The sequence below is a fragment of the Nycticebus coucang genome, chromosome X (genome assembly GCF_027406575.1).
Source record: "Nycticebus coucang isolate mNycCou1 chromosome X, mNycCou1.pri, whole genome shotgun sequence".
Lineage (NCBI taxonomy): Eukaryota > Metazoa > Chordata > Mammalia > Primates > Lorisidae > Nycticebus > Nycticebus coucang.
Window position 1 is genome coordinate 164437095 of NC_069804.1, and position 20498 is coordinate 164457592.

General features: G+C 41.9%; 1 protein-coding gene across 1 annotated transcript; it reads left to right on the forward strand.

Annotated features, from left to right (window-relative positions):
• The first annotated feature begins 1628 nt into the window (after positions 1-1628).
• LOC128577238 (speckle-type POZ protein-like) lies at positions 1629-2726 on the forward strand. The gene has a single exon (XM_053579384.1). The coding sequence runs from the start codon at positions 1635-1637 to the stop codon at positions 2724-2726; it is 1092 nt and encodes a 363-aa protein (XP_053435359.1). The 5' UTR covers positions 1629-1634.
• The last annotated feature ends 17772 nt before the right edge of the window (positions 2727-20498 follow it).

Genomic DNA, 20498 nt, shown 5'->3' on the forward strand with positions numbered 1-20498 from the left:
AATGCATATATATGTAGATACATACACATATATACATACTGTATATGTCATATATACATACTGTATATGTCTATACATTTCTTTTTGTCTTCTTGGGAAATGTAGATAATTTTAAATTTACAAAAAAAGTTACAAAAATTGTTCAAGCAACTCCTGTATCCCTTCACCTCATTTGCTATTTCCTCTCTCCCTCTATCTATCTATATGCCTATAAAATATATATGATGTGGCTGGGCACACTAGCTCAAGCCTGTAATTCTAGCACTTGTGGAGGCTGAGGTGAGTGGTGCTTGACATCAGGAGTTGGAGACCAGCCTGAGCAAGCTGAGACCCCATCTCTACTAAAACTAGAAAACCTATCAGGGCATTGTGACAGGAACCTGTAGTCCTAGCTATTCAGGAGGCTGAGGTAAGAGGATGGCTTGAGCCCAAGAGTTTGAGGTTGCTGTGGGCTAAGATGATGCCATGGCACTCTGTCCAAGGCAACACAGTGAGACACTGTCTCAAAAAAATATTTAACATATATTATATTATATTATAATATGATATATTATAAAATTATAAATATAATATAATATTTTCTATATTTTTTATTATTATATATTTATATATTATATTTTTATATATTTAATATTATTTTATATAATAATATTATATATAAGTATATATAGGGCGGTGCCTGTGGCTCAGTGAGTAGGGCGCCGGTCCCATATGCCGAAGGTGGCGGGTTCAAACCCAGCCCCGGCCAAAAACCACAAAAAAAAAAAAAAAAAAAGTATATATATTATATACATATATGTGTAAAATAATATATAGTGGGATCACAGCTCATAGCAACCTCAAACTCTTGGGCTTAAGCAATTCTTTTACCTCAGTCTCCCAAATAGCTGGGACTACAGGCGCCCACCATAACACCTAGCTATTTTTTGAGACAGAGTCTCGCTCTGGCTCAGGCTGGTCTCGAACCTGTGAGCTCAGGCAATCCACCGGCCTTGGCCTCCCAGAGTGCTAGGATTACAGGTGTGAGCCATTGCACCCAGCCTTTTCACTTTATTTTATTTTTTTTTAGACAGAGTCTTACTGTGACACCTCGGTAGAGTGCAATGGCGTCACAGCTCACAGCTACCTAGCAACTGCAAATTCTCGGCCTTAAGCAATTCTCTTGCCTCAGCCTCCCAGGTAGCTGGGACTATAGTCCCCCACCACAACACCCACGTATTTCCTCCATTATAGTTTTCCTCATGGTTCGGCAGGCCCAGGCCCAGGTTTGAACCCACCAGCCCAAGTGTATGTGGCTGGTGAGCTACAGACACCAAGCCACAATGTATATTTTCTGAATAATATGCATCATTATGTACATATACATCAATATATATTTTTTTCTGAATCACTGGACAGAAGTTCATTAAACTGATAAAGTAGGTTTGTGCGTGAGTTTGCCCACTGCCTGTATTTGGGTATCAGCGGTTCCACAAGTCCCGGATGTTGCGAATGGTATGAGGTGAGCGCAAGGTTACCGAACCAGTAGGGGACGCCACCGCACTCAGGGTGAAGAGAGAACAGAAGTCGTCGTCCCCGACTTTGGAAATCTCGGTTTAACCTTCAAACTGATGAATTCTTCACCTCCAGCAGAGATGTCGAGTGCCCCTGTAACTGAGAGCTGGTGCTACACGCAGATCAAGGTAGTGAAATTCTCCTACATGTGGGCCATCAATAACTTTAGTTTTTACCTGGGGGAAATGGGTGAGTTCATTAAAAGTTCAACCTTTTCGTCCGGAGCCAGTGGTAGACTGAAATGGTGTTTACGAGTAAACCCAAAAGGGCTAGATGAAGAAAGCAAAGATTACCTGTCACTTTACCTGTTACTGGTCAGCCGTCCAAAGAGGGAAGTTCAGGCAAGATTCAAATTCTCCATCATCGATGCCAAGGGAGAAGAGAACAAAGCTATGGAGAGTCAGCAGGCATATAGGTTTGTGCAAGGCAAAGACTGGGGATTCAAAAAATTCATCCGTAGAGATTTTCTCCTGAATGAGGCCCACGGGCTTCTGCCTGATGATAAGCTTACCCTCTTCTGTGAGGTGAATTTGGTGCAAGATTCTGTCAACATTTCTGGCCAGAATACTAGGAATATGGTGAAGGTTCCTGAGTGCCGGTTGGCAGATGAGATAGGAGGACTGTGGGAGAATTCTTGGTTCACTGATTGCTGCTTATGTGTTGCTGGCCAGGAATTCCAGGCCCACAAAGCTATCTTAGCAGCTCGTTCTCCAGTTTTTAGTGCCATGTTTGAACATGAAATGAAGGAGAACAAAAAAAATCGAGTTGAAATCAATGACATGGAGCCTGACGTTTTTAAGGAAATGATGTGCTTCATTTACACCGGGAAGGCTCCAAACCTTGGCAAAATGGCTGTTGATTTGCTGGCAGCTGCTGACAAGTACGCCCTGGAGCGTTTGAAGGTCATGTGTGAGTGTGCCCTCTCCAATAACCTGTCCGTGCAGAATGCTGCAGAGATCCTTATCCTGGCGGACCTCCACAATGCAGATCGGCTGAAAACTCAGGCAGTGAATTTCATCAACTATCATGCCTCACAAGTCTTGGAGACCTATGAATGGAAGTCAATGGTGGTGTCACATCCCCACTTGGTGGCCGAAGCTTACCGCTCTCTGGCTTCAGCACAGAGCCCTTTCCTTGGAGGCCGCCGACACAAACGCCTGAAGCAATCCTAAGATCCTGCCTGTTGTAATATTCCAGTTTATTTTCTAGAAGCAGTAGCCACTGTTGCTACTACCAACCACCAGTTAGAGCAATCTGTGGAACTTTTACTCTGCTGGGAGAGGAAAAAACTGCTTGTGGCCCCAGACGTTTAAAACAGCACTAAATAACTTGGGGGAAAACGGGCGGGGGGGGGGAGGGAAGGACCCAGGACTTGGGGGGCTATTCAACCTAATGAAAATCCTGTTGCTGCGTCACTGTGTTCCCTTTGGCTTGGCTGAGTTTGGTATTGTGGGGATTCAGTTTAGGCAGCGGCCCTGAGGATATCCCAGTGGTGGTACTTTGTACCTGTCTGCATCTGACTGAGCAGAATAAATTGTCAGGTTATTGTACCCCGGGCGAGTGGAGTTGTAGAAAAAACGCCAGCATACTGTTTGAATTGAGTATGGGGTCCTTTATTGGCCAGCCCACCAAGAAAGTTTCACACCTAAAACATTCTCTGCACTCCCATAACAATGGGAGGAAGGTTTTATACTTTTCTTTGGGTTGGGGCATGGAGGAGTGGAAAGGAGAACGAGTGGAGGAGTGGGGGGGTGGAATTCTTAAAGCAAAATGAGGCCATGCAAAGTTGGATCTACAGGATGGGGGATTGGTTAGTTACCGGGGGAACTAAGGACAGGAATGTGGTTTTATAAGTGTCTCCTGTAACTCTGAGCTAATCCCGTCTTCACAGGATATGTTTGTTTAACAACCCGTTTCTGCAAGGCCTATGTGCTGAAGTGGGGGGACATAAAGTGAAAATTGGGGTCCGTTTGTCTTTTCGTTCTCCACTGGTCTTATGTCCGAGTCAAATCATTGACTCATCCTGTGCAGGAATTTGGCTGTACTGAGTTCTTATTATTATGAGTTTTATCACAGCTATTTGTTGTTTAATGAAATTTATTATCTACTTAAGGATACATGGTCCTATGAAAAGTTTTAACAGCAGGAAAGTAACTGGTCTGGTCAGGCTGGTGACTAAAGTAGTCACTCCGGGGGTTTTAATCAAATAAGCTTTGGAACTGGGACTGGGATTTTCTTGCTCCTCCTGCTGCAGCACCTTTGCATGGTGCTGCAGGCATCAAACTTCAGAGTCAACTGGGTGGGCTTTCCCATTTCCCTGGTCTGGACCAGTATTTAGATTTCAGGTACTGTGACTTCTCTTGGGTTCTCCATTCAAGACTTAATTGTACTGTATGTGTGGGGGAGAGGTGGCTAATATATATATGGGTTTTCACTTTTCCCTGTGTCACCTATTGAGTACTGTATCTGATTATGAGTGCAAGCTCCCTTCTGGGTGTCTTCGCATTTCTAAAAGCTGTAAAGGAGTCACTCTTTGACCTATCTCAGTGGTGTGGGCGCACTGGTCCCCTCCTCCCCTTTTCCCAAAGTCCAATTAAGACAAGTCCCTCGAGGTGCTTCCTCAGGTTTCAGCCATGCATTGACCAGTCAGCTCCCATTACGTGGCTGGAGCAGGGCATGTTGATCATCTTAAAAGTTACCTTTGCTTCCCACGGGGCAGTGAAGCTCTCTTCAGCTGGCTGTGACGAATCCGGGTGAGGATCCCTTCCACCTTCCCTGCCATGTGTGTGGTCAGGATGATGGTATAGAGTCCCTTCTACCTCGGTTTGAGGAGGACCGGGTTCTTATCCTTGATTTAGACTTGATATCCTTGATCCCCCAGAGAGAAAGGATTTACAGACACAAAAGACTAAACAGAACATGGTCAATTACCCAAGTGGGGATCTTCCTTGCTACTTTTCCTAGAGCTTCTAACTGCCTGTTCAATTCAGTCTCTCCCAGTTCTTTTAGGAGTTCCTGCTAAATTGCACAGGTCTGATGGAGGCCTATTTAAACAAGACCAGTGGCAAGGCCTGTATCCAATCAAGCTTTGCTTCTTGGCAGAGTTTGCTGATTCCTGCTCTTATGGCCCTGTTCACGCACTCTAACCTGCCTGAGTTTTGAGGCCCATATGTCGCATATTGTTTCCAGGTGATATTCAAAACTTCAGCTATCATTTCCACTATTTCTTTTAGGAAAGCCAGCCCATTGTCAAATTTAAACCAGAGTGGCAACCTAAACCAGGGACTGTGACTAAACCAGTCTTTTCTATACTCTAAATAAACCATGGATTATTTCTCTGGGCAACACTTTTATTACTTTAGGATCCCTCTTCATCCTGGTGGGGAAGGCTTTCATCTATTCTAGGTATGTGCAGACTAAAATTAGTAAGGACCAATTTCCTCTATATCTGGACAACTTAGTATAATTCATTTGCACATCTTTAAAAGGGGCTTCCCTGTAGGACTGAACGTCAGGTTACAGTAGGAATGGTCCCTTTCTAACATTGTGTTGGTGGCATGTCACACAATGCTGGCTGACTTTCTTGGCAAGGGTGGCCAATAGGTGAATGTAAAAGTATTTCCCCAGAAGTTTCTTAATTTTTTTCCTCTGTCTTAAGTGTATGGCCTCAAGCATACAACCTCTATAATCAACTTTGGATTTTTATGCAGTTAACTTTAATATTTGGTGAGACATGAGTTGGTCAATCAATGATACCCCTTGGTGTTCATAAGAGTGACCACTGTGTATGGTACTCAGACTTCTACGTTTTGTTCCAAAGTCAACTTATCAGTCTCTTACATCAGCATTGTAGTGGCTACAAGTGTTTAGGCATGGGGGGGAGGTTATCATTTTGAGACCTCATCAAGTTGCTTAGAGAGATAAGTAACTGGTCTTGCTCAGGATACTATATTCTGGGTGAGTACTTTCCTAGCTGTTCTATATATTTTTTTTTTCTTTTTTCCCCCCTGATATGTACAGTTTAAAAGGCTTGGCCAGGTCAGGGAGGCCTGGCATCAGGACTGCCCACAGTTTTTTCTTTAGCCCCTTGAAGACTTTTGGTTGGCCAGATTTCTGTTCAGTTTGTTCATTCTCTCCTCTCTTAGTAAATTTATACAATGGTTTCACATAGTCTTTTATAGAAATCTCCAGGGCTTTTATTTGGCTTCTGCATGACCCCAGTCACTTTGCATATGTTCGTGGCTTTCTGTCTCTCTTTTCCTGACAAGGATAAAGTTAAGTTTGGGTTCAGTATAAGAGACTGAAACTATTTAGCAGTCACTTACAAATCTCTGCAAGTTTGGATTTCAAGGCTAAGGTTCACATAATGAGAACATTAGTATTCCTACTTATAGACTTAGCACAGTTCTTAAGATAATACCTAGCTTTAAGAGTCCTTACAGAACTGATCCAAAGTTCTGGACAATTCAAGTGAACATTCCTAAACATCAGTTGTGTGGGGGGCCACTTATGAAGCTGTGTTACAATCACACCATTTACTGGGAAATTCTCATTCAGGTTCCACTTTTTTCCTGAGGTATCTATATAGACATAGCAGATAGTGTTCAATACTGCACAAATTTTTCCAGTGTAGCCAACAAGCACCTTTTGTTGAGCCTGAAGGCTTCAGAGCAAATATAACTACTGTATATAATTCTATACTCTTTGACTAGTCACTTAGTCCCATTTAACAGATGAATTAGTAAAACAGCTACATCTCATTTTACAAGCTGGCACTGCAGATAAGACTGGAATCTAATACAGGTGGGCTACAGTTTTTTTGGTTTTTTTTTTCCTTTTGAACCATTTTTCTGTTTCTAATTTCTCACTTTACTAAAAACCAATTATAGCAGAACCAATTCAATTGCCAAAATTAACTGTACTTTAAGTATACTGGTCTGATTATTTGCATAAAGTGTAGCAAGAATAATTATTAGCCAACTAGGCTTTTCTTCCTTTTAAAATTGGTTTTGCTGGAACCTTTTATAAGGAATCTCAAGTTAGCCTTGAAAGCCTTCCATAAGCGCAGGTTTCATCTGTGCCATTAGATACCTGTATGCATTGGGTAAATTTCTCTTCTCTTGAGGTCCCCAAGCAAATTGTGATTTCTCGACCTGAAATTACAGAAAGATCTGCAGTGAGTATAGAATATCACTTTCTGTCAGAAAGTGAACAGGAAATGTTACTGAAGGGTATCTGGCCAGTTTTTCCTAGGGGCTTTTTTATTGGCCTTATAAAGTCAACTTTAATTCCTTAACACAGTCTGGACACTTTCTGAGATGAAGTAAAATGATTACTGACAATATTCTGCTTTATTTCAGTCAAAGCCTTGGTAAAATAACCAGTGCCTAGGTGGCGCCTGTAGCTCAAAGGAATAGGGCACTGGCCCATATACCGGAGGTGGTGAATTCAAAGCCAGCCCAGGCCAAAAACTGCAAAAAAAAAAAAAAAAATGCCTTCATCATGTCCTATAGAACAAAAAAATTCTTATTGAACTTATGCAAATAACTGTATTGTCAGAAATTAAGAATATTTACAAATGGCTTTCAAATTCTGGAGAAATTAAGGAGAGAGAAAAAATAAATGTTTCAAATTCTGCCCATAAGGATATACATTGCTGAAAGCTACAAGCAGCTTAAAAGACAGAAAATGGTTTTCTTGACTTCTGGAGAACAGAACATAGAAAAAATCAGCAATATTTCAAAGAAAAAAGCCATAACGAATCAGCCCAATTCCATGTAACTGATTTCTGCTCTGTTTGGTTAGGTTAGCAATACTCATGGACAATGTTAGCTTTCTGATTAAAGTTCTAGAAGTTTGCTTTTAGCCTGATGGTATTTAATTTCCAAAGACATCAGAAATTTGAATTTGAGAGAATTCCTTAGTCTTTCTCAATAATTTCTCTTGAAGGACAAACTTTGGACTCAGCCAGTTATGAAAAACACTTTCTGAGATAAAGTAAAATTATTACTGACAATATACACTAAGATATCTGCAATGCAGCTCATAAAATGAGACATAGCTGTTTTATGTTAAATGGGACTAAGAGACTAGCCAAAGAGTATAAAATTATATACTGTACTATATAAAATTATATAGTAGTTATATTTGCTCTGGCCAATATTCTATAATATTGGAACATACATACAAACGTAATCTACACAAAATTAATCACATTTTCATCTTTGATAATATTTCTTAAACATTTTTAGCACATCAAATAAGTTTAATATGTCTTTCTCAGACTTTCAGTGGTCTTGATATTTCAAAAAGACCAAATTTAGAGTTTTGATTTTGGAATGTTTGTCAAATATCAAAGGCTTAAAACTTTTGTTCAAAAAGATTACAAGCCAAAAGATTCTAAAGGCAATACTGGATAGTTAACTGGATCACATGCAAATTCCTTCACAAATTTCCTTTTATAAAAGTTATTCAATCCTGCACAGACAATTTATAAACATTCTAAACCTCCTGATAACCCTGCCTATTACTTTCGTAAATAACCACTCTCTTTCAGGGCAAAATTTAGGCACAAGATCCTTTACTTACATAATGTCATTTTCCTTTCTGCCTAATTTCTCTTACTCTCAAAAAATCATTTTTTACAAAACAGTATCATAGTTTACTATGAAGTTAATCATTCACTTGGCTAAACTGATAATTAGAAGGTTTAAAAAGCAAGAATCTTATTCTTTGACAAAGACTCAATTTCCCAAACAATTTAAACAACCCAATTATTACATTTTACAAATGAGAGACATTTTATAGACTATAACATTGATAAAGGATTTTCCCACTCAGGGATAAACAGGGACCCCCTGCTCCCCATTTTTCAGGCCCACATGAGCTCAGAAATAAGACTCCATCTCTAGGCACAAATAGGCTGCACCCTGCAGGCCACACCCTCTGATTTCCAGCAAAGCCACTAACAAAGCAACCTGAAACGTTTTGAGTGGCTCCATACCTAGTTGGCAGCACACACCTTAATCCCCTCCCTCAATCCTCTTCCTATGACAAAACTGCAAATACCTAATATTCTTGTCCCAGGGGAGGAACTGCATTTGTTCATTTGTTAAAACACTCATTCAGCTTGTAAAGGTGTTTTTCTCTCTACCAAGTCCTGGCCAAAATTTCTCTTAGGGCTAATAGTTACTCCTAGACAGAGGAGACCTTTGACTTCAGCCTCCTCCCCGCCTGCCAGAAGCTCTGGCATTTTTCACTGTCTCTGCATGTCCCTCCATCCAACAAAATCCCATTTTATCATTGATCTGTGGCCTGTGTGCTCAACTCATGAATCCCCGAGTCCAATGACTCACTGAAGAAGGAAACTCCGGTAACAAAGTCATAACACAGGCATTCTTTCTGATGTCTTTTCATTGCCTCCCTAACTCTCACATGGCCACATGGAAAAGATGGCCACCAAGGACTGGACCTGCATCCAAGACAGAAGGCAGAAAACCAGGAACATTCAGTTTCTCTTTAGAAAAACCAGTGGGATGTGTCAAACGATCTATGAAACCAGGGTATGGTGCCCCCTGATCACATTAATGTACACAGCTATGATTTAATAAAAAAAAAAAAATAGAAAAACCAGTGGGCAAAATTGGAGCAGAGGAGAAGGGGCCATGTGGGCTACACTGTGCCCTGAAGCTGCTGGTAAAAATATAGGGAACATGCCCTTAGGCCTTACAGAATTCAGAGGTTTAAAATCAAGAACACAAGCTCACAGTTGAATCCAGTAAACTTTGAAATGTTACAGAGGTGGCAGTTCCATAATCTATGAACAATTGAACTTTAATAACAGGTTTAAAACTAACTTTACCTTAAAGGGTACCACAATCACCTGAACATTAGGGCATTTCAGTTATTCCTGTTCAAAGATCTCAATCTCTCCAGAGACATGGTTACAGCAGTCTCCTGTAAGCCCTTTTTCAAAATGCTTCAGCACAGTTCCTAACGGGGTGGGTTTCCCTGTGTGCTTCTCATTTCCTGGCCTCAGACAAACCACAAAGGCTTTACAGACAGGAATGCAGCCAGTGGCCAGTCTCATAGTCGTTTCACCCTGTGAAAAGGGAGGGGCATGAAACTCTGTGTATCATTACCCGTCTCAGTCAGTTTCCAAGCACTCACATGCACATAGTTCCAATTCATTTATTAACCTGGGCAGCCTTGATTTCCTACTCAAACTGCCACTTAGCCTAACATAGGAGGTGTAACAACACTCCCCTAGGCCCTGTGAGGGGAAGTTGGAATCCCACCCTCAGTGTCCAATCTCAGTCCCACTACACCCACACTCTCTCCTACACCTCTCACCAGTCCTACCACCAATCTAACACCCAGGGGTTGATCAGGCCCCTGCTTCCACTCAAATAGTGGGAACCTTGGATTTATTCTACTGTGCCTTAGACATCTCCCAGTAAAGGAGCCAGTTCCTGCCTGACATTTAGCAACTATCAGGTATGTCTGAGCCTATTCTCTCCTCAGGTGGTCTCACTTTGTTGTACCCACTGCACATGCATGAAGCCAGGGAGGGGGGTTACAGATCAATGTAGGGGAACTGGTCCAGGTGACCTGGCTTCCCAGTGACCACTTGATGGATCACAGTCCCGAGAGCCAGGTCAAGGGAGCTGGTGGAAGGCCACCCTACATTAAAGCTGGGCCATTCAACTTGCCAGAGGAGTCAGAGGCAGTTCTTAGAAAACTGGACTCCATAGTCGTCAGAGATGCCAGCAGTAAAGTTCTTTAACATGCGCTGGAGGGGTGTCAAGAGTTTACTTTATTGAGGTCCCACAATTGTGAACCCAAGCAAAAAGAATAGAAATTATATCAGGACAGACAATAAGAATAACAGGCACACTGACTAACAAATGCATGAACAATGCATGAACAAATCAAACACGTGCTCTGAGGCCAAGGCTCCCCACTGGTGTCCTGGTGTTTCCACAAACCTGGGACAGGCGTACCTAGCACCAGGCAGCCCTCAGGAGCCCCTATGTCTCCTTCTTGGGTCTCTGCCAGGTGGTCCTCAGGAGTCTCTGTGTTTCCTTCTTGGGCCTCTGTTGTCCTCCCTGCACACTAACCTGGTTCCCCTGAGCACTCCCCAGGGTCCCAATGGCACTGGCATCCCAGTGACTATTTTGTGGCCCATTCCTGGGAACATAATATTACTTTCTGAACACAAACTACACTTAGAAAAAGGACACTTACCTCTCAAGAGGGAGTTCTGGACCCAAGATTTTGGTGGAGTCGACTGGAGTTCCTCCGGAGCACTCAGGAGGAGTTCAGGAAATTATAGGGCCCTGGAACATCTCAGGGGGCACCTCCCCTATAATTACTGCCATCTGTGGGGGGCCACGAAACCCTCCAGCTGGCAAGATCTTGCTGGGACCTCCCAATGTTGTACCCACCATGAGTGGAATTATAGAGAAAACACCAGCACACTGTTTGAATTAAGTATGGGGTCCTTTATTGGCCAGCCAACTGAGAAAGGTTCACACCTAAAAAATTCTCGGGGCTCACGTGATAATGGAAGGAAGGTTTTATACCTTTATTTCAGTTGTGGGGGGAGAGGGGCGGACTCCTTAAAGCAAAGGAGGGTCTTGCAAGGTTAGATCTATAGGATGGAGGGTTGGTTAGTTACCAAGGGAACCAAGGATAGGAATGTGGTTTTACAAGGGTCTGCTGTAACTCTGGGCTAATCCTCTGTCTCCACAGAGGTATGTTTGTTTAACAGCCCATTTCTGCAAGGCCTACATGCTGAAGGGGAGGAGGAAATAGAGTGCAAATTGGGGTTCATTTGGCTTTCAAGGTGCCTAGAGCAAAAAGAAAAAAGAAAGGACCCTGAGTTTTTTTTTGTTTGTTTGTTTGTTTTTTTGTGATTTTTTGGCCGGGGCTGGGTTTGAACCCTCCACCTCTGGCATATGGGACCAGCGCCCTACTCCTTGAGCCACAGGCACTACCCAAGGACACTGAGTTTTAAGAGAAAGGAAAGGGAAAAAGAAAGGATTTTTGCAGAATTTTTCAAAAATCACTTTGTGGATTCCAGTGGTATTTATATTGAGAGAAACAAATTTTAGTCCTTCCAACTGTGTTAAAATTTGGATATTTCTCACCACCATACAAGTATCAGAAGAGCTCTCATCATGTTAGTACTTACTGTTTTTAATAACAGAATACACCCTTTTATCCTTTTATGAAAAATGACAAGTGAAGGCAAAAGGGGAAGGAAGTTATTTGATCTGGAAGATGAGTATTTTGATAAGATGGATTTTGAAAAAATCTTTATTGGTGTTGAAAACTAGAAAAAATAATTTATCCAGAATTCAGACTGTCTTTTTGTAGCCTCACTGGAGACTGCAAAATATTACTGAGGTAAATTAAACAAATAAATAAATGGAAAAAATAAGATGTTAATGAATTGGAATACTAAAAATTGTTACAATATATATTCTCCTCAAATGTATTTTTAGATTCAATGCAATCTCAATCAAAATCAAGCAGGTTTTAGAAGAAAACACAGGAGGTTATCTTTATGACATTGGGTTAGGCAAAGATTTCTTAAACAGGATAGATACCAAGAGCACTAACCATAGGAGAAATTGATAATTGACTCTAAAATTTATATGGAAAGGCAAAGGATCTAGAACAGCCAAGGCAATATTGAAGCAGTACAAAGCTTTATGACTTACATTATCAGATATCAAGGATGACCATCCCTAAAGTAATATAAATTAGAGTGCATGGGGCCACAGCTAACAACTGTCTCTATCATTTTAGTCTTTGGACTAAATGCAGCATCTCCCAGTGGTTTTTACTGGTCCACCCTTGTGTTTTCCTTCTTTGTCTTCTGTCTCATTGCCTGGCTATTGCTGCTTGGTGGCAGGCTTGCGGGACGTGGACCTGGAGTGGCTCCAAGGGAACACAACATGTTGTGGCTGTGCCTCTGCTTTGCATCTGTGAAGTTTCAGGTGTGGCAGGAGTAAAATGTCTTTGTGATCAAGTTTTTTGGCAGAGCTGAGGAAGTAGAACAATAGGCATTGTTCCTTATAAGGTATTTTGAATGTATCTATCTATTTAAACTCAATCTTAGATTGTCCATTTCTGAGAAATTACAACCTTGAGACATGGGGGAGGAAATTTTTTTTAATATAGTTTGTGAATTAACCTTCTCAAGCTATGCTTGTCCTAGAAGCCCTGTCTGCATCTGAGCTGTGGGATCTTCAGTCCTGGAGAGTATGGAGTCATCTGTTTCAGGGGTTCGCAGACATTTTCATAAAGACCAGTGGTCAGCATTGCTGGTTCTGGGCTGTCTGGCCTCTGCCATAGATAATACATAAATGAATAAGTGTGGCTGTGTTCCTATAAAGCTTTATTTATGGACATGAAAATCTAAGTTACATATAATTTTCATGTCTGCAAATGTTGATTTTTACAAAAGCTAGTTAAAGTGAAAATTATTCTTAGTTCACAGGCCACACCCAAGCAAGTGGGGACCAGCTTTGGCTCATTAACTAGTTAGGCTTGGAGGGGCAGAGACAGTGGGAGCAGAATAGCTCCCCAGTGCTCAGCATAGAAAATAGGAGGCCACAGGAAAGGCCACCATGCACTGCAGAAGCATCCTATGGCAAAAACTTTAGTGATGCAGTATTTTAACCACTTACCCGATTCATTTTCTGTTGTATTTCTGTACTTAGAGAAAACAAGTTGAAGTGTTTTTTAAAATGAGCACTATTAGAGAAATGTGGGAGGGCCCAGGTTTTCGGGAGTGGCCCCATGTGATCACACTCCCTGTGTGTGACTGGGCTATGAAGGTCTCCTCTGGGAAGAGGGATGTGTTTCAATCAGGAAAAAAGGTAATGGGGAGGAAGAGGGTTTTTTTTTTTTTTTTTCCTGAGACAGAGTTTCACTCTGTCACTCAGGATAGAGTGCAGTGGCTCAAACTCCTGGGCTCAAGGGATACTCCTGCCTCTGCCCCCTGAGTAGCTGGGACTACAAGCACCTGCTAAAATGCCCAGATAATTCTTCTATTTTTAGTAGAGACAGGGTCTTGCTCTTGCTCAGGCTGGTCTCAACTCCTGAGCTCAAGTGATCCACCTGCTTTGACCTCCTAGAGTGCTAGGATTACAGGAGTAAGCCACCTGTGCCAGGCCTGGGGTGGAGAGTTGACTGAGCTTGTCCCACAAGATGCTGAGAAAGCTATCCTGTGGCCCTTTGGTGCCCCTGCTGTGCCTGTGGCTGCCCTGGGCCCTGCTTCCCCACGTGCCCTGCACCCCCTTCCTATTGTTTGTGTTCAAGGGTATTAACTGCTCCCAGAGTTAATGAAGATGGACCACTTCATTTTTTAAGGCATGCATTATTTTGAACTTTTGTATCCTAATTAATTTCCCTTGCGCACTCTGGCACTGGTGCTCTGAGCCCTGACCTCCCCCTGCCCCTGAGGAAGCCTTCTTTGCTGCTGAAGGACTCATCTTGGAGTGGCCGTACTGCTGCGTGAACATTTTACTGGTCCTGTGTTTCATGTTCTCATGTGAATTTGCTTTGTTAAGAACAAAGTATTTGCATGATGGGTTCAGGAATCTCTGTTCTTTTGAGAGCACATGTTATGAGAATGAGAGGGAGACAGGCTAGGGCTGTCACGACACAGCTGGTCTGGCCGGGTTAGGTCCTACATGACCTTCATCTCATGTCTTCCATCCTTGTTGTTTTATAAATTCAGCTTTAACCTAAAAATGTATATCTTGGGTAGGTTAGGGCAATTGATTTAGATTAGCTTTTGAATTGGAATGTTGTTATATGGATTATGGCTTATGTCAATTATTGTTTATTATGGGTCATAGGTTATGGTGATTGCAGTTAAGTGTTACTGTTGTTCAAGAGTTAGTACTGTTCTTGCTTTTAACTTTTATGTATAAAACTGTGATTTTGGAAATCGAAGAACAGAACAGTCTTGGAGAGGCTACTCTCAGTGCTCTCCAGAATTGCTGGCCTTCTGACAAAGTTTGGTGGACCTATCCTCATCTCTGCATATTGGCTAACAGTGACAGGCAGCTGGACTCTCTGTGTCCAGTAACATTTTTAGCTACCAATCTAGCTATAAAATTCAGGAAAATGGTTTTCCTGTTCCTAGTGGCCTCCCTGGGTAGAGTTGATTGTCACAAAGTGCATCTCGCCACTGAGGCACTCACTGGGTGTGTTAAAAACAGCCAGTGTTTTGGAGATGCCATTGTCGCAGTGCTTTTCAGTAAGATAGATGGACTCTGCCTCTTCAGACACCTGAAGTGAGAATTTTGAGCCATAGATGTGCTTAGAGAAGGCAGTCTCCCTCAGCCCTGGGGCACTCGGTAGCCTGGGCACCCCTCATCACTGGAACAGGCCTTGGACTTCTCTCCAGCAGTAACACCTGCAACGTGTATCCCTGAGTGTTATTGCACTTTGGCTTGGTGTGTGTGCTTTTCATTGTGTAACATTACTGTTCTTTTGACACTTCAAGTGACTGTTTTGGTTTACTACGACTTTGAAAACAGAAAATTTAAGAAAAAATTCCAATGATTGTGCTGTGCTTGGATATTTTATTACCAGAATGTTTACACCTTCCTTTTGAGGAGCTGTTTGACTCTCTCTCCTCCTCCCCTAACGGCTTTGTAGTCTTTTCTATGTCATAATAAAAACTACATTTTATTCTGAAAAAAGTAATAAATTAGGATGCACCATATTGGTTCAAGGATAGACAGGAAAATGGAATGCAATAAATAGTCCAGAAAGTATATGGTGACCTAATTTATGACAAAGGCACACCACAGTTGACAAGGGGGAAAGAATAGTCATTTTAATGGATGTTACTGGTTCAATGAGATATCAGAGCCAGCCTAAATGCTCCAGGGCCTCAGTGCCCACTCCTGCTCTGCACGCCTGCGGTGGCCAGGAGGGGTCAGAATGTTCAGCAGAGTAGGCGAGTCACTAGTCTGGGAAATGTCTAGATAGAAATCAACAGTATAGTAGAGACAGGATATCAATAAAGTTAGAAAGCAGCTGACAAATACCCCAAGCCATAGCTACCTAACTGGTACTGTAACCTTTCCTCATTAAGTCCCCACAATGGTGCTGTTTGATCCCTGATTTGGTGCTCCACAGTCCTTCACCCTGATAGCTCTCTTGAACGAAGTCTGCCTGTTTAATCAAAACATGAGACTGATACCTTCTCACTTACTTTCTATGTGCACACCCGCAAAACCCCAATAAAAGGCTCTTGAGAATTCAGTTTGGCGATGCCCATCTGCCTTGCTAAAGGCTTATACAGTGTCCGTCTCTCTGGGTCACAAGAAACAAACTGTGTGTGTGTGTGTGTGTGTGTGTGTGTGTGTGAATTTTTTTGTGCTGTCCCTCCCTTTGTCTGCGGACCCCAGATGATGGGGAAAAGTCCCCGCTTGGGGAACTCTCAGTCCACGGTGTAGCGGCTCCATCCTGGGACGCAACAGATACCTATTTTGAAAAATGAACATTTGCCTCTATTTCTCAGCATACCCCAAAATTAAGTATGGATCATAGATTTTAATTTGAAAGCTAAAATAATTATGATGCTAGAGGAAAGTACAGGAGAATATTTTTTATGATATTAGGCTTGACAAAGATTTCTTAAACAGGACACAAAAAGCACTAATCATAAGTCTGCCCTCTGTATGGAAAATATTTATTAAGACATTTTAGTCATAGAACTAGCCCTGTTTTCTGACAACATCCAATCCAGAGAAAACTGTCACTTCCATAAACCCTCTCCAAACCAAACCAAAATACTAAGTATTTTCCAGCACCCTCATACTGAGATGTCTTAAGGTTCTCCTTGATGTGTATTCTTTTGCTGCAATGAAGAATAAACTCATTTTTTTCAATTATAGGGGTGTTCCTGGTGGTCTTTGCTTGGAGGGCATTACCATCAAGAATATATAAGAATAAATAAACCAATAAAAATAGGTGAACTTTTTCAATGGGTGTAAAGTATTAGTCCATTTTCTTTCTTTCTTTTTTTTTTTTTTTGCCAGGGCGAGATTTGAACCCACCACCTCTGGCCCTACTCCTTTGAGCCACAGGTGGTGCCCAAGTATTAGTCCATTTTATATAGTTTCTAAAACAATACATAAAACTGACTAATTTATTTTTTCTTATTCATGATCTATATATACATCAATCATGAATACATTTATGCCTTTGTGGGATTCAATGTGTTGATTATTTGTATAAATAAGAGTGCTTACATCCTACTAATTAATATAGCTTTCACCTCATTTACTTAATCACAGTGTTAAGACATTTGTGTTCTATACTTGATAGATTTGACTTGTACCCTTGCAATATGCTCCATAGGTGTGGTCCCACCATTAACCCTCTCTCTATCGAACCACCCCCCCCTTCCCTCCTTCATCCTGGGCAATAGTTGTGATTCATCTTTCATATGAAAGTGTGAATGATCGCAAATTGGTTTTGTAGTAGTACTTAGTACATTGTATATATTTTTTTCCATTCCTGAGATACTTTACTAAGAATATTTTCAAGCTCCATACATGTAAACATAAAAGAGGTAAAGTCTCCATCTTCTTTTAATGCTGCACAGTATTCCATGGTATACATATACCATACTTTATTAAGCCATTCATGGGTCGACAGGCACTTGGGCTTCTTCCATGACTTGGTGATTATGAATTAAGCTGCAGTGAACAATCTGGTCCAAATATCTTTGTTGCCAAGTGATATTTGTTCTTTTGGATATACACCTAGTAGAGGAATTACAGGATCAAATGGCACGTCTACATTTAGATCCCTGAGTGTTCTCCAAACTTCTTTCCAAAAGGAACATACTAGTTTGCATTCCCACCAGCAATGCAGAAGTGTTCCCTCTTATTCACATCCACACCAACATTTGTAGTTTTGAGATTTTGTGATGTGGGCTACTCTTACTGGAGTTAGATGATATCTCAAAGTGGTTTTGGTTTGCATTTCTCTGATGATTAAAGATGATGAGCATTATTTCATGTGTCTGTAGACCATGTACCTGTCTTCTGAAGAGAAGCTTCTGTTCATGCCTCTTGTTCACAATGAAATGGGATCACTTGTTCTTTTCTTATTAATAAGTATGAGTTCTCTCTGGATTCTGTTTATTAGACCTTTGTTGGAAATATAACTTGCAAAAATCCTCTCCCATTCTGAGGGCTATCTGCTTGCTTTACTTACTGTGTTCTTGGCAGTGCAGAAACTTTTTAGTTTATCAGATCCCAGGAATGTATTTTTGATGTTGTTTCAAGTGCCCAGGGGCTCCTCCTCATAAATTATTCTCCCAGGCCATTTTTTTCAAATGTTTCCCCTGCACTGTCTCCAAGAATTTTTATAGTTTCATGTCTTAAGATTAAGTTCTTTAACCAGTGAGAGTCAACTTTTGTTAGAGGAGAAAGGTGTGGGTCCAGTTTCAGTTTTCTACAAGTTGCCAGCCAATTCACCCAGCACTATTTGTTAAATAGGGAATCTTTCCCTTAATTTATATTTTTGACAGGCTTCTCAAAGATCAAATGATAAGTGTCTGGGTTCATCTCATGGTTTTCAATTCCATTCCATGCATCTCCTCTCTATTTTTGTGCCAGTACCTTGCTGTTTTGATAACTATTGATTTATAGTATAGTTATAATCTGGTAGTGTGATTCCTCCTGATTTGTTTTTATTTCTGAGTAATGTCTTGGCTATTCGAGGTTTTTTCTGTTTCCATATAAAACAAAGTACTAATTTTTCAAGATATTTAGAGTACAGAGGTGCTTTAATAGGGATTGCATTATATCTTAGATTGCTTTGGGTAGTATAGACATTTTAACAATGTTGATTCTTCCCAGCCATGAGCAAGGTACATTATTCCATTTGTTAACATCTTCAGCTATTTCTTTTCTCAGAGTTTCATAGTTCTTTATAGAGATCTTTCATATCCTTTGTTAGGTACACTCCCAGGTATTTCATCTTCTTTGGCACTATTGTAAAGGGAATAGAGTCCTTGATTGTTTTTCACCTTGACTATTGTTGGTATATATAAAGGCTACAGATTTGTGAGTATTGATTTTGTATCCTGAGATGCTGCTGTATTCCATGATCGCTTCCAGGAGTTTTGCAGTTGAGTCCCTAGGGTTTTCCAGATATATAATAATATCATCTGGGAAGAGTGACAGTTTGATCTCCTCTGATCTTATTTGGATACACTTGATTGCCTTCTCTTGCCTGATTGCGATGGCTAAGACTTTCAATACAATGTTAAAAAGTAGAGACAATGGGCAACCTTGCCTGATTCCTGATTTGAGTGGAAATGATTTCAATTTTGTTCCATTCACTATGATATTGGCTGTGGGTTTGCTGTAGATGGCCTCTATCAGTTTAAGAAATGTCCCTTCTATACCTATTTTCTTAAGCGTTCTGAGCAAGAAAGGATGCTGGATATTATCAAAAGCTTTTTCTGCATCAATTGAGAGAATCATATGGTCTTTGTTTTTCATTTTGTTTATGTGATGTATTATGTTTATAGATTTACGTATATTGAACCAGCCTTGGGACCCTGGGATGAAGCCCACCCAGTAGCAGAGTTGGACCAGGAGGCTGGTATCCCTTTCCCCACCTTGCATCTCTTTCACGCTCAGTCACTGATAACCCCATGGGGCTGTGGTCCTGCTCCCTCTAATGGGAGCGATGTGCCAGGGCTTTGCATCTGCCAGAGTCAAAGGAAAGTCAATGCCCCCTCGGCCTGGCCAACACCCTCTGCCACCAGCTGACTGGAGGAGTTGCCTCAGGTACTCATTGGCAACTGGGGAGTGATCCACCTGAACTAAGTCTGAACCTGAGGATTCCAAGTCACCAAATGAATTTCTCCCTCAGCCACCGTGCCTTTGCCCCAGCCACTCTGCAGCACTGGTATCCCTATAGGGCTAGGTCTGGCTTCTTTTGGCAGTCCTCAGAGTTGAGGAGGTGTCTTTCCAAGATTAGACCCCAGCAGGATCATTGTGCTGTTGCTGAATCTTCATGGGAGGTGTCCCTGTGCAGCTCCCCGGTGGCTCCTGTGGCCAGGGAGGTGGCTGTAGCAGTGACTCCGGGAGTGCAGGGCGCATGGCTCCAGCAGCAGGGCAGGAGCATGGTGTGCGATTCTGGAAGGGCAGGCGTAGGGTGGCTCTGGCAGGGCAGAGCGTGGGCACAAGGCTCTGACATGGTAGGGTGCTGGGCACTCGGTTCTGGCAGTGCGGAGCGTGTGGTTCACAAGCCTCCTCCCACAGGTGGTTTGCACTTTTGCAGAGCCAAGCCCGACAGCCTTCCCTCCTTTGTCTGCACTACTACTGGGCTCACTGTTACAGTGCAGCTTTTCTACCACAGCCCTTGCAGTTCCTGGACCTGGCAATGAACTGCAGACATTCTGATCTCTGCAGCGGTTAGGCTTCTAGACCATTAGGCGAGGGGGGGAAGGGTGGACTGGAAATTCCAAATAGCAGGGAAAACGTTAGTTTAACTTTCTTTTTTTTTTTATTGTTAAATCATAGCTGTGTACATTAGTGCAATCGCCTGTACCCATTCTAAGATGCACCATAGATGTGGCCCCACCCATTGCCCTCCCTCCACCAAAACCTCCCCCCTCCCTTCCCCTTCCTTGGCCCTTTCCCTATAGTCTTGTGCTATAGTTGGGTTATAGTCTTCATGTGAAAGCTATAATTTAGCTTCATAGTAGGGCTGAGTACATTGGATACTTTTTCTTCCATGCCTGAGATACTTTGCTAAGAAGAATATGTTCCAGCTCCATCCATGTAAACATGAAAGAGGTAAAGTCTCCATCTTTCTTTAAGGCTGCATAATATTCCATGGTATACATGTACCACAATTTGCTAGTCCATTCGTGGGTTGAT